The sequence below is a fragment of the Acanthisitta chloris genome, unplaced genomic scaffold, assembly GCF_000695815.1.
Source record: "Acanthisitta chloris isolate BGI_N310 unplaced genomic scaffold, ASM69581v1 scaffold24571, whole genome shotgun sequence".
NCBI lineage: Eukaryota > Metazoa > Chordata > Aves > Passeriformes > Acanthisittidae > Acanthisitta > Acanthisitta chloris.
Window position 1 is genome coordinate 9,582 of NW_008654827.1, and position 12,542 is coordinate 22,123.

A 12,542-nucleotide genomic window follows, 5' to 3' on the forward strand; every position below is an offset into this window, starting at 1 on the left:
GGACAAAAGATACTGACACTAAAGGATGTCTGTCCTTCAGCTGCTAATGGGGATTTACAAAAATGAGTTCAGCCACTGCAAAGGGCATATGAGGATATGTGGTGTTTCTGCTGGAGAGAGACTCTAGGGATGCTTACTGCAAATAGAGCAGCTCCAGAACAGATCAATAGCTCCTGAAATGCTCATGGTTTTGACTCCTCACACACTTTTCAAAGCCTCATTTTACACTGAGATTTCAGCTCTACAGATACATCCTCTTCTGACTCCAGCTGTGCTGTATAATATCTCACCATCTCCACTGGATGTCCAGTTCTTATCTGTGATAAGCTGACAGAAGTTATGTCCCTCTCAAGTCTTTCTGTTCATGTGATCAGTTACCAAATTCTGATTCCCAAATGATAAATAAAATTGGTTTCAGACTGGTCACACCAGCAGGTTTCACAGCAAGATCTAAGCAGGATACAAACTCCTTCCACAGCTGTTTGCACAGGGTGTATCTGTGGGTGTCTTCATTATTTGTATTTCTCTCTGGAATGGTGGGTAAGACACCCTTAGGGACTCTTGAATCCAAAGCAAGACTAACTCCAGCTCAGTGCTGGGCAATACTGATGTCTCAGAAGTAGGTAGGTCACCAACAACATGGCACCAGTAAGTTCCTGGAGTTGAGACTGAGGTGCTGTTAAAGCTCCATGGCAAGGTTTTACCCTGAGATTTGCTGTTTGTACACCATCATAAAATGTCTTTGAGGAATTGAAATAGCTGTTGCAATTGAGGAAGTTGGACCAGTGTCAAAAGGAAGGTGAAGCAAAGCAGCTCTCTCCAGTCATTTGGAGATTTAAACTAGTGTAAAATCTGCAGCTGAGATGTCTGAGCAGTGTGATATGATGATGCCACACAGATAATGGGTTTCCAGAGACAGGTTTGAAAGCCAATGTTTCAAAGAGTACATATTGCAGAAAGAGTGGGACCTACAGATATGCAAAGTGGTGCTTGAAGCAGCTGGATAACAGCACCCAAACCCACACACTGCAAGGAAAACTGAATGAGAACTGATTGCACTATACAGCCAAGCAAGACAGTAAAAGAGAGAAATACAAGTATCTGGGCAGCTAAGTGATACAGAATGTTGTTTTAGTCCACCTTTCCAGCTACTTCTAGCACTGCCAATAATTTACTGGATTAGTATGAAAAGATTGGCTGGAAAAAAGTCATCTGTCTACCTGCTGCAGGTAGGAGTGGTTGCTACAAAACTGAAATAGCAGCTGCCCTCAGGGACCAAAACCACTTGCATGACAGGACTGAGCAGGGCAGAAATAGTACACAGGTGCAGGGGAGGAAGAGACCAGGCAGCAGTCAGCATGTAAGGGACAAGGTAATCATGCCAACACACATGCAAATCTTGCCAAAAAAACCCCCACAAACCTATAAATCCAAGAGATTAAAAAGGGCTCTGCAGATTCTTGCTGGAGTGCTGAATTCTTTGCTGAAGCTGATGCCAGCATGAGTTGACATTAAAAACTCTAGATTGTTAACTTAAGCAGGGAGGGAGATGGTGACCTGGTGGCCACCACAGCTCAGTGTGAGAGAACATCACCTCATGGGGACCCATCTAACTGCTTGGAAGTGAGAATTTTAAGGCTCTGAGCCTGTGAGGAGTCCAAAAATAGTAACCCTTCAATTTTCACATGGTGTGATCAGTGACAGAAGTCTAAGGACAATCACAGTACAGAAGGTTGGCAAATACCACCACGTTAGGGAACAGACTAGAACATTGCTCTTGCCTTTCACAGACACACAGAACTCAAGGATGTGAGCCAGGACACAAGCTGTCAAGAAAGCCATCAGAGATGAGAAAATCAGCCCATAAATTTTACTGCATTGTTTCCAGAAGGAGATTTTATCATGGATTTTGTGATAAGGAAGGTAACCTAGTCCATCATTCTGTCCACCATATCTAAGTGTTCCAACTCCAGAAGCAGAGAACAGTCTCTCCTTCATTTTGAACCAATGAGACTTAAAACAGAGAGCAAAGAAGAGCTGCTACACCATGCAACCTTGCAAGACAGGTCTCCTAGTAAAATACAAGGGAATTAAAGACTCTGGAAGTCTGCAAGATTGCAACAGCATTGGAAAAAACCCTAAGGGTTTATTTTAGAAACCTGCCTTGAAAAGTCAATTCAACTGTACATGGCAATGCCATGGTAATACCTTGTGTTATGAGGCACTGGTAGCTCCAACACAGACCTGTCCTCTCTTTCCTGGCATCAGGTTTTCAGCAGCAGAGAGAGCATATTTAGGGTTAGGGAGAGGCAGTGTTACCTGCTCCAGCCTAATAGCATCAGCAAATATCTCCTATTTGCTCATATTCCTCATGCTCCCTCCATATGCAGCTATAGCTTCCTTTGCAAATCATTGACTCTTTATTAGATTAACTGCTCAGGCATAATAAAACAAATTGTTTCTAACATTGGTTAAATATCATCTATATTTATATTCTTATACACTGCAGAACAGTCACATGGCTATAAAACAGTAAGAAAACAAGATAAAAATGAGACCCTTAGCCACCTCTGTTACACAAGTGTTGAAAAGAGCATTTCCAGCTTAGGAAGAGAGAGGTTCATGAACTTGCCTATCATTGGGCCTGAGAAAGGACAAAAACACAGGTCTGGCTGCACAAAGAGGTGGAGGGAGCAGGTGAGGGATGTGATGGATCTTCCCTTGAAGACAGCTGACAGTGAAATGTTAGTGCTTTGCCAATGAGCAACACTCTCACAGGTTGTCTGAGGTGACCATTTTCCTACTGAATCAAAGGTTAGCTATAGTCCAGGCCACAAAACAGAGGGTCTTAATGCTTTGAAACTTTCACTCTTTCTTGTGCTTCCACATAACAATGGCAGTTACTGAAACACTCAGCAAATAACCATGGCTAGGCTAGTGCTGCAAATACAGAGAAACAAGGAGCAGCAGTTGGTTGGTTAACTGCAAATGAGTTGTCCTTGTTGGGTGGAGCACGTACTGCTGTGTGGAAGCTGAGGGTGAGCTTTCAGAAAGGATCCCACTACTCCAACCACCTCGTGCTTTCCCTTCAGAAACTTCTGCTAGGTCACAGGCTTCTCTCCCTGACATTAAAAGGGAACCCAGGACCTGTTCAGTGAATGGACTTCTATTCCCTTCCAAAAGCAAGACTCTATCCTGAGGCTGGATTGTTATGGCTGAGCTTTTCTCTTCAGTCTAACTAAAAGAGAGAGGTAACTAACAGGAGAGCTGTAAGGAAGGAGTTTTTTACTAAGAAGTTTGTAAAACACTGGCACAGGGTGGCCAGGAGGTAGTGGAAACATTCAAGGTCAGGTTGTATGGGGCTCTGAGCAACCTAGTCTAGTGGAAGATGTCCCTGCACAGTGCAGGAGGTTGGACTAGATGACCTTTAAAGATCCCTTCCGACCCAAACCATCCTGTGATTCTATTTGTCTGGATCTATTTGATATATTTTTATATAATTCAATTATAAGCACTCAGGAAAGGGCCATTTTTTAATCTGCATTTGTGCAGCATCAAGTACTGTGGGTTCCTGGGCTACGACTGGGGCGAAGGTAATACAGATAACAACAAATTGAAATCACCAGGCAATTAATATTGTTCTGCTGCAATCTACCTAGTTATGGAAATGACTGGTACTTCAAGGTAGCCAAAAGCATGCCCACAGACAAATTATACTGTAATTAAATCTGCTACCACAGCAGCTGCAATACCCTTATTGCAAGGGAAGTGGTCAATTTTCCTGTACCAAAACATTAGGCAAGAGCAATAAAGGTGTGGATTGAGGTACAAACAGAACAGCCCAAAGGCAAAGACCTGTGGGTTTTTGTGGAGGTCTGAATTGTGATAGGGAAGCAGCTGAGACATCAGGCACACCTAGCTAGTGCCAAAATGCCAAGAGGCAAAATGGACATTGAGAAGGACAAAAGCAAGACAACATCTCAGGCTTTCTGTAGGAGACAATGCACACAGTCTTCTAAGGAGTTTGGTGGAGACTGGCATATGGAAAGGATTATACTTACATAGGCTCCCACGATGCTGCTCTTGGCAGCCACAAAGATGAGACAGATGAAGATGGCTGAGCCGAGCATGCCAACGGCACACACGAGGGGATCGGCTCGCTGCGTTTTCAACCGGCACCATTTGGTAGCTCCTGCCCCTGTGATCACCCCCAGGAAGCCAGTGAAGCATGTGATAGCTCCAAAGATCAGGCTACAAAAATAAATAAATAAAACCAATAAGAGGTGGGGTTAGTTTGGAGTTTTTCCCCAAAAATGGGTATGGTCTTTGGATTCATTATCAGGGTAAAGTGACTCATGGAAACTTGCACATTTTGCTTGGCAAATTTAAAGTAAAACAAAAGAGGTTCTCTGCTGAGGCTTGGGAGCTTAGCCCCCTTCCCCTGCCCCTGAAATTCATCCTTGTACACAGGCATTGATCCATGTGCAAAGGGCTCACAGAGCTTCTTTGGGTGGAACTGAGCTTCCTACGAAGTGCCTTGTACAGCTAATTATGTATGCACAAAACTGATTAATAACCTGCACATTGATCATGTAAGGGGAAATCAGGAAGCTTAAGGGAAAGGAAAGCTAATAAGGCTCTTAAATATCAGTGATTTTCAACATTGACTTTTTAACTCTACACTACACTAGCCAAAAGGCTGAGAAGCAATTTTCAGACCCTCTCAAAGAAACCTTTTGCTGTTAGGTGACATGTTTGAAACTTGCTGATTTCAATGCAAAGAGCCAGGAGCTGTCAAGGATCTCTGTACTGTATGTGCAGGACTTGGATTACAGAGTCTTTGGCAACTACATTAGAGTAGCTCCAGGGCAGCTCAAAATCGAGGTGTCATCAAGGAGGAGAAAACTTCTCTCTGTAAACAGCAGATGGGCACTCAGACTGGAGCTGTGTTTTCTGCTCACTGCCTTTCTGCAGAGCAGCTTGAGATTGCCCCCTGGACACTCTGCTTGATGGGACTCCAAGCCACAAAGTCGTTTACTTGAGATGGGATTATGTCAGCTAGAGCAACAAGGTTTTCCTCATATTATTTTCCCTCACAAGCTGAAGAGCAAAAGAGCTGACAAAAGGCAGTTTTTTCTATCTTCCATTTACCTGGAGAAATGCTTTTATAGCATTTTCTGGTTTGTGTCATTCTGGTAAAGCACAAAATGAAGAATTACTTTTCACAGCTTATGTGCTGCAAGTCAATATTACATAACCAGGACTGAAAACCCAAACCACTGTGTAACATCAAGCACTCCAACCCAAAGTGTCCCAGATCTCTGCAACGTTCTTCAGCAGAGCTCAGCACATACAGCAGAATCCAGAGCAATGAACAGTGAAGTCCTCCCTCAGACAGAGAGAAAAGCCTTCAGGATTAGTCCCTGCAGCTTTAGGGGAACCAGTCCAACTCCTGAACTACAGCCACCACTGGGGCTACCCAACCTTATAGCTTATTCTGCTGCTATCACAGATGGGTTTTAAGAAACCAAATTCTCAGCTCTCCAAACATCCTCTGAGGCAAAGACAAAACTCTGCACCACAGCCTGGGAACTAAGACAGAGCTGAGGTCATCGCTACTCCCTGAGTTTGACTTCATGCAATGAAGAAGAGAAATCAAACCTAGTTTACAACCTCAGCATTTCCTATCATTGTTGCAAAGACCTAAAGGAAATTACAGACATTCTAGTAACTTGACTCTGTGGGAATTGCCTGTTTCCTCTGGTAAATAACCTCCCCATCCCCTTTTGCCCCTCTGTAAAGCAGCAGAGTACGACCCTCACCTATCTTTGGTGCCACAGGGCTGGGAGCTGCAGGTCTCTGCTGTCTTCTGCACAACCTGTGCTCTGTGAAGGTACAGAGGGATCCACATGCCAAGTGCCCCCGTGGCAAAGGAGACAGCTGAGGTGGCCAAGGATGAGAACACATAGCTGCGGCTGTGGAGACACGAGAGGCAAAACCAAGAGTAGGTTCAGTGGGAAAAGTGAAAAAGCAGGAGCCCCACACAGGAGCCAGTGCTGTAGGGACAAAACACAGTGTCCCTCACACTAGCCACCTCCCTTTGCCCTGGGGAAGGGACAACACAAGGTACAGAGCAATGGAGAAGAAGCAGCATGGAATATTCATACATGATGCTCCAGTAATAATGTACTGAGCTCTCCAGAGGTGCTTCAGAGAGACTGTTTTCCATGGGACTGTTTCAAAAGATAATCACTACTTAAAGATGTGACATGTGAATTACAGAGCTTTCACCCTTATAACACCTCTTTACCACTATGACCAGTTTCACTTCTCCATCCCCATCCATGCCACCATATGATGACCACTAGCATAAACCACCAAAAGAAGTAGCACAGAAATATTGATAAATTATCCATCATCACTTTGCACAGTCCTCTGACACTGGATGACAATACCAGGAAGGCATTCTAGCCAGCAGTTCTAAAAATGAAGGACACCACAAGTTTCCCATCAGAATTCCAAAGCAACACTGCATTAACAAGTGCAGTATTTGCACATTCACAGCTTTCTGGAAGGAAGTACAGCTGCTTAAATGATCTTTTCTGCACACATACAAGCACCCAAGCACATTCAGTGCTCATGGATTCAGTCACACCTGGTTGTAGAAACACATACATTTAAACTTGCCATGCAGTGCAAGATTTTGTGTATTTGCTCCTCTTAAATTGCTCTGGCATTTAATTCTCTTTTTTCCCCTCAGCGAAGTAGCTCTTTTAAGGAAGAAAAAGGATCTAAGAGTCTGAACAACAGTGGCACAACAATTAATACAGGAACACAGCAATTTCTACACTTCAAAAGCCTTGATTTGTGTGAAGTATGAGCCAAACAAAGCAGGCTCTCTCTTAGATGTCAGTCTTGGAAAGGTTAGAGCAAAAGTTGGAGTCCAACATCATCACTGCAGTCAATACCTCATGTAACTGATTTTCTTTCCTAGGTCCACAGACTAAACTTCCTGCATGTCGTCACCTTCCATTCTCACTGTGCTAAGTCCAGACCATTGGATGTTCCAATTAAGCATTAAATGCAAAATATACATTTCACTAGAGCTCTTACTTTCTAATCAGTGCTTTCATGTCCCTCAGCCAGGACGTTCGAGCCTTCAGCTGTCCCCCAAGTTGTTCCACATTTCCTCTTTTAGCAACAGGCACAAATATCAGGATGAGTGTCCCTGTTATCATTCCCAGCAGTGGAGATACCTGCAAGAAAAAGGAGCAGGGAATTAGCACAGGAGTCAGCAGGGTTTGCTTTGACTGGTCAGTAAGAAGAAGATGACATTAGTTTTGTTTCAGTGACTTGCTCCTCATAGCCAGGCAGAGTCTGTAAGCATCTGAGGCATCTGCTCCTTTCCTTCCTCCCTGTCATTCCCTGGATTCTCTTATCTCACTCTGGAAGCATGGAGCTTTGAGAATACTCTGATTAAGGTAGTCCATCATGTTAATAAGTACCAAGAGTCATCTAAACACTGTTCTACAGGGATGTTTAACTCTTTGGAAACCTATTCCCAGCTGGGCTGAGACACCAACTAGTTAGTGGCTGAGGGCAGAAGCCTTTTGAAGGCAATGAGAGCAGGTGAAAGATTTTTGGGTGTAGGGAGCTTGCTGGCTTTGAAAAGCCTTGTTTGACATGCCTCCCTCTTCCAGCTGACCCACACTGGCTTCCCACTTTCAGGCATCTTCCTCAGATTACCTCGGTGTACAGTGACCAAGAAACATTGACAATTCAGGCTGGAAGACAGGAAAACAACACATCCAAGGTTAGGTTTCCCAGTCTCCAATCCTTTCTCCCAAGCACTAGACAAAAAATACAAAGATCCTATGGTGCTTTGCAAGCTACAAACATGATTCTTGTTTTGACACTGAAATTCCATTATTGTCAGAATGGAAAATAGCTCCATTAGGAAAACAGGAACATGGGTTTTCACTGAACTATCATCTCTTCCATACATGCTATTTAAAAAAGAAATTCCTGTTCAAAAAAAACCCCCACCATGTTTCCATTATTAACCTGAGAATGGCCTTTACTCCATGTGTAAAGTGTGTGCCTAAAGACAACAAACACACAATTCTACTAAGGAAGGGAAGACAAAAGTATTTTAGAACAGGAAAGTCAGGCAAATCCCTCAACCAGGAATAAAAGAAGCCTGATCCAGGATCCTTATGACAACTGAGCACAAGACACAGCACTGGTGAAAAAAAAACAAACAGAAATGCTGGTACTTTCTAGGGCCTGGTAATTTCAAGTCTCTTTGATTTTTATCTAAAGGCTTAAATCCCACCAGGACAATATCCATTGACACTCAGTAATGCTCCAATGAAACACTGACATTACTGCTGGATCCAAAGCTGCCACTTGCCCATGTGCCCTTCTGGCTTCTTCAGCTCACTGAAGTATGGATTATTCCTGACCTCTCCTGGATTTGGAGACCACAGAGGGAAGCATCACCTCAGGGAGTCATTCACAACTTGCAAGAGCACAGTAACTGCCACAGGGATGGAAGCTGCTTACACTGATGTCTGGAGGCTTTCAACATGTGCTGTTTGACTACAAAAACTGAGCAATGCTGCCCAAAACAACCATCACAGACACGTGCAGCTCCTCGGGTTCCCCACAGTTTTGTACAGTCAGGGAATCATACACCAATGTGTCATTTACAGTGGAAATCAGGACTCTGTAAGGGGTACAGTCTCGAATATAAGCCTGGATGTCTCAGGATAACTATGGAGACTACATCTGAAGAGAAAGATGCTAGATCTCTTTGCACAAATGAATCATTTGGGTTTTACAAACAGAAACACAAGAGCACTCCAATATATCCACCTCACTAAAGCCCACTCACCAGGAGAAGGAGCTTTGGGGTTCTTGTTTCTTGTGCTGGAGTTAATCTTACCCTTAAAATATTTCTGCTACCCAATGAGGCAGCCATCCTCTGGGTGTGCAGCTGGAGGCTACCACACTTTCCATTTCAGGTTCTACCCTCTACTCTCCCATGGATGAACCATTCTCATGGTGATGTTCTTAGCTTTGCTTACCCTGGGCATGGCCTGTGCCACAGGAGGGCACATTTGCTTGAGATGGGAACCCATGTACTTCATCACTTGCTGTTATAAATGGTGTTGGCCTGAACTTCATGAGATTCACTGTCTCCATGAAGTGCCAGAGCCAAGGAATGCACCTCAGAGGGGCTTGTGCCACCCTGACTGCCAAAGGTCAGAAAACAGTTCTGCTGGGACATTTCCTCTCAGCTCTTTCAAGACATCTTTGTGTGCAGGATCTGTTTGTGAGTATGTGATTGGAGTGGATTATCTTTTCAGCACATTTATCATGGTCCCAAGAGGTTAAAATAGAAGGAAACCAACTGTCTCAGGGCAGAAAAACAAGCGGAAACTGGAACAAAGTGTTTTTTCCTCAAAGCAGGAAGCCATTCTCAGAGTTTCTTGACAGCAGGGACTGAAAGACTGTGGAGTTGATTTAAGGCCAATGCCTTGTCTTCCCATCCCCATCAAGAAATCATGGCTGACTGATAATACAGTGATTGGATAATTCTTGCTCCCAGGCAGGGAAAACACCAAGTACAACAAGCCAAACCCACATACCTTTCCCCTTTGCTTAGAGAGTGCATCTGCTATGCACTTAACATCCACAGATGTAATTCCAATCCTTTACCTTCTAGGTATAATAACAGGTTGAGCAATTGTGTGATGGATCTCTTCCTAACACTGATCAACTGATGCAGCTGCCATTAAGATGTGATTAAGAGTGACTTACCCTCAAGGCCCAGTGCCAGTCTCCAGCAACCTGCTTCACACTGGACCCAGTGATGTACCCCAAGCCACTGCAAGAAACACCAAAGTGAGAGTTGGTCAGAGCTTTCAGAATACCACAGTCACAGCTGTTCTTAGACAAGGATAAAGAGAGACACAATCCACTCTGTGTCCTGGGCTCTCTTCTCCTGCAGGAGGAGACACAGGGAATGAAGCAGATGGTGGCTGATACATAACTCTTCCCAGCACTGCTGATCTAAAAATGTTCCAATCTGATGGAAATTTGGACACTGATCTCAGGTTTATAGCTGACCTTTCAATCTACAGTGGATGGAAACAAAGCCTCAAAAATAATTTATTTCCCAATTTAATTCCTGCATCAGGCCTTTCCCTGCACTAATATGAATATTAGACAATTTTATGTTCAAGCTCTCTGTTATAAAGTGCCCTTCAAGGACAGACCATATTCCATCATTTAATTGTCTTCTTGTCACTTAATAGTACTTGATTCTAATTACCCAGGAAGAGAACATCTTCCATAAGCTCGTAAGAAAAACCAGAAAGAATATGCAAGATTTTGATGGGAGAACATCAGACCTGAAGCTGTGAAATCCCATCTGAAGACTGAGGAGTAACAGGACCTTCAGCCCCATGCTAAGACAAAAGGTGGCTCAGAAGATACAGAAGGTGAATGTAGCCACACTTCTCTCAACTTAAGCTGAGTGGATGTGAATATTTTTTTCAAAACTACTTCACTTGTTGCTGAGATGGCCTTGGCAAAAAGCTGCCAGGACTGCTGTGGGACAGCTGTCAGCCCTCACCTGCCTTTACTGAAGAGTCTGCTAAGCTTTGGTGGTTGCCAGCTATAGTCATCCCAAAACTGGACCTTTTACACAGACAGGTCCCAAAATCAAACCATAGATCATCAGAGAATGGTTTGGGTTGGAAGAGACCTTAAAGATCATCTCATCCCCCCCCCTGCCATGGGCAGGGACACCTTCCACTAGACCAGGTTGCTCCAAGCCCCATCCAACCTGACCTTGAACACTTCCAGGGATGGAGCAGCCACAGCTACTCTAGGCAATCTGTGCCAGTGCCTCAGCACCCTCACAGGGAAGAATTCCTTCCTAATTTCCAATCTAAACTTCCCTCCTTTCAGTTTACAGCCATTCCCCACAAGCCTTTGTAACACACACCTCTGTTGGATATTAGATATTTAAGTCTCAGAATCAGGCTCAACAGGATGAATATTTGTAATTTTTTGTTAGCCACAGATCACTGAATTCTCTGTGCAAATACTTGGAATCCCTTGGTCCTCTTGGCAAAATATTCTTTTAATCAGTGAAGAACCTGTTTCTCCCTTTTCCCTCAAGAGCAAAGGGATGTTTGTGAGTTTTAGCCCAGGGATGAGTGCTCTAGCACCACTGGAAGTTTTGTCCTGAGTTTGGAACATGTTGCCCATGTTTTCCCTGATGGAAATGAACCCATGATGCCACTTTTGCACAGGATGTTGTCTAGCTCTGGCAATAGGTATGCAAACTATGTGAACCTCACAATAGAGGGTCAAGCCATTAGCTAAAAAAAATAAAAACAAAAATAATGACAGATTCCCTCCTGTCCCAACAATCAGATACTGATAAGGAAACTCAACTGAAAGAAAAAAGTCAGCAAAAATATTTTGATTCCATTTCCACCCTATTGCTGTAAAAAACAAAAACAAAACAAAAAAAAAAATTAAAAAAAATACTTCCCACTAATTCCCAAAAGTCCCACATGAACCAGTAACAGGGTCAGAAAAACAATCTAATTCCTGCAACTAATTAGTCACTGCTCACAATTTTTTCCTGTCTAAACCATTCCGACCAAAGACAGAAGTAGCATCATTAGGGACTTCAGATCTGTGTGAGCTTCTTTAAGAGCAAAGCCAAAGCCAGACCAAAGCAGCACTGTGTCACTTACCTGCCCAGGGGAATTGCAAAGTAGAAAACAGACAGCATAAGGGTCCGTGTGTTTTTGGTGAACAGGTCTCCAATGATGGTTGGGGCAATAGTGGAGTAACTTGCCTCACCGATGCCAACCAGACCCCGGGAGAGCACAAGCAGCCAGAAATACTGAGAAAAGAAGTAAAACACATAATCAAGTCTCCTCTTGCCTTTTTAAATTCAGGATGGACACAAAAAACTCTGTGAAAACAGGGAAGCATAAGCCTCTCTGACTGGAAAATGATCCTCTTGTATGCATTTATTTCAGACTAATTTCATTTGTCTCTTGCTGGGAGGAAAGGGACTAATTTATTTTTTTGGTGAAGATTTATGAGCATGAAAGAAAAGTAAATATAAAATGTTTACTTAGTGACACTCAAGAATGTATTCCAGAAGAGGCAGAAGACCCTCAGTTTGCTTCCAGGATGCAGCTCACTCTTGCTAAGGCCAAGTTTGGAAGGTCTGGGGAAGTGGGTGAGCATAACCCTGCTCTGGGATCCAGGCACAACAACACCTGCAGGGCACAATCCAACCTTCCCAGTGTGCCAAGGACTGGGGAAATCCTAAAGGCTCTTCAAAGCTCTGAAAGTGTTGAACCTGCAATCTCTCAAACTAAATTTTTTCTTCATTAGAAGCTCTGGAATAAGGCAATTTTTCAAAAGGTTCTAAGCATCCACCTCACTCCACTTGCCTTGAACAGCAGCACACATCTCCCTTCACTACAGGGAGGCAAATAAAC

The 12,542-nt window shown here is 43.6% G+C and overlaps 1 protein-coding gene across 1 annotated transcript in view; it reads right to left on the reverse strand.

Moving 5' to 3' along the window:
• SPNS2 (spinster homolog 2 (Drosophila)) overlaps nt 1–12,542 on the reverse strand; it is a gene marked incomplete at both ends in the record, with an annotated part of 64,698 nt that overhangs the window by 9,080 nt on the left and 43,076 nt on the right. Inside the window, 5 exons of the mRNA XM_009083695.1 lie at nt 4,062–4,251; nt 5,823–5,975; nt 7,114–7,256; nt 9,826–9,892; nt 11,781–11,932. Of these exons, the coding sequence (XP_009081943.1) occupies nt 4,062–4,251; nt 5,823–5,975; nt 7,114–7,256; nt 9,826–9,892; nt 11,781–11,932 (705 nt within the window). The remainder of the gene's footprint in view (nt 1–4,061; nt 4,252–5,822; nt 5,976–7,113; nt 7,257–9,825; nt 9,893–11,780; nt 11,933–12,542) is intronic.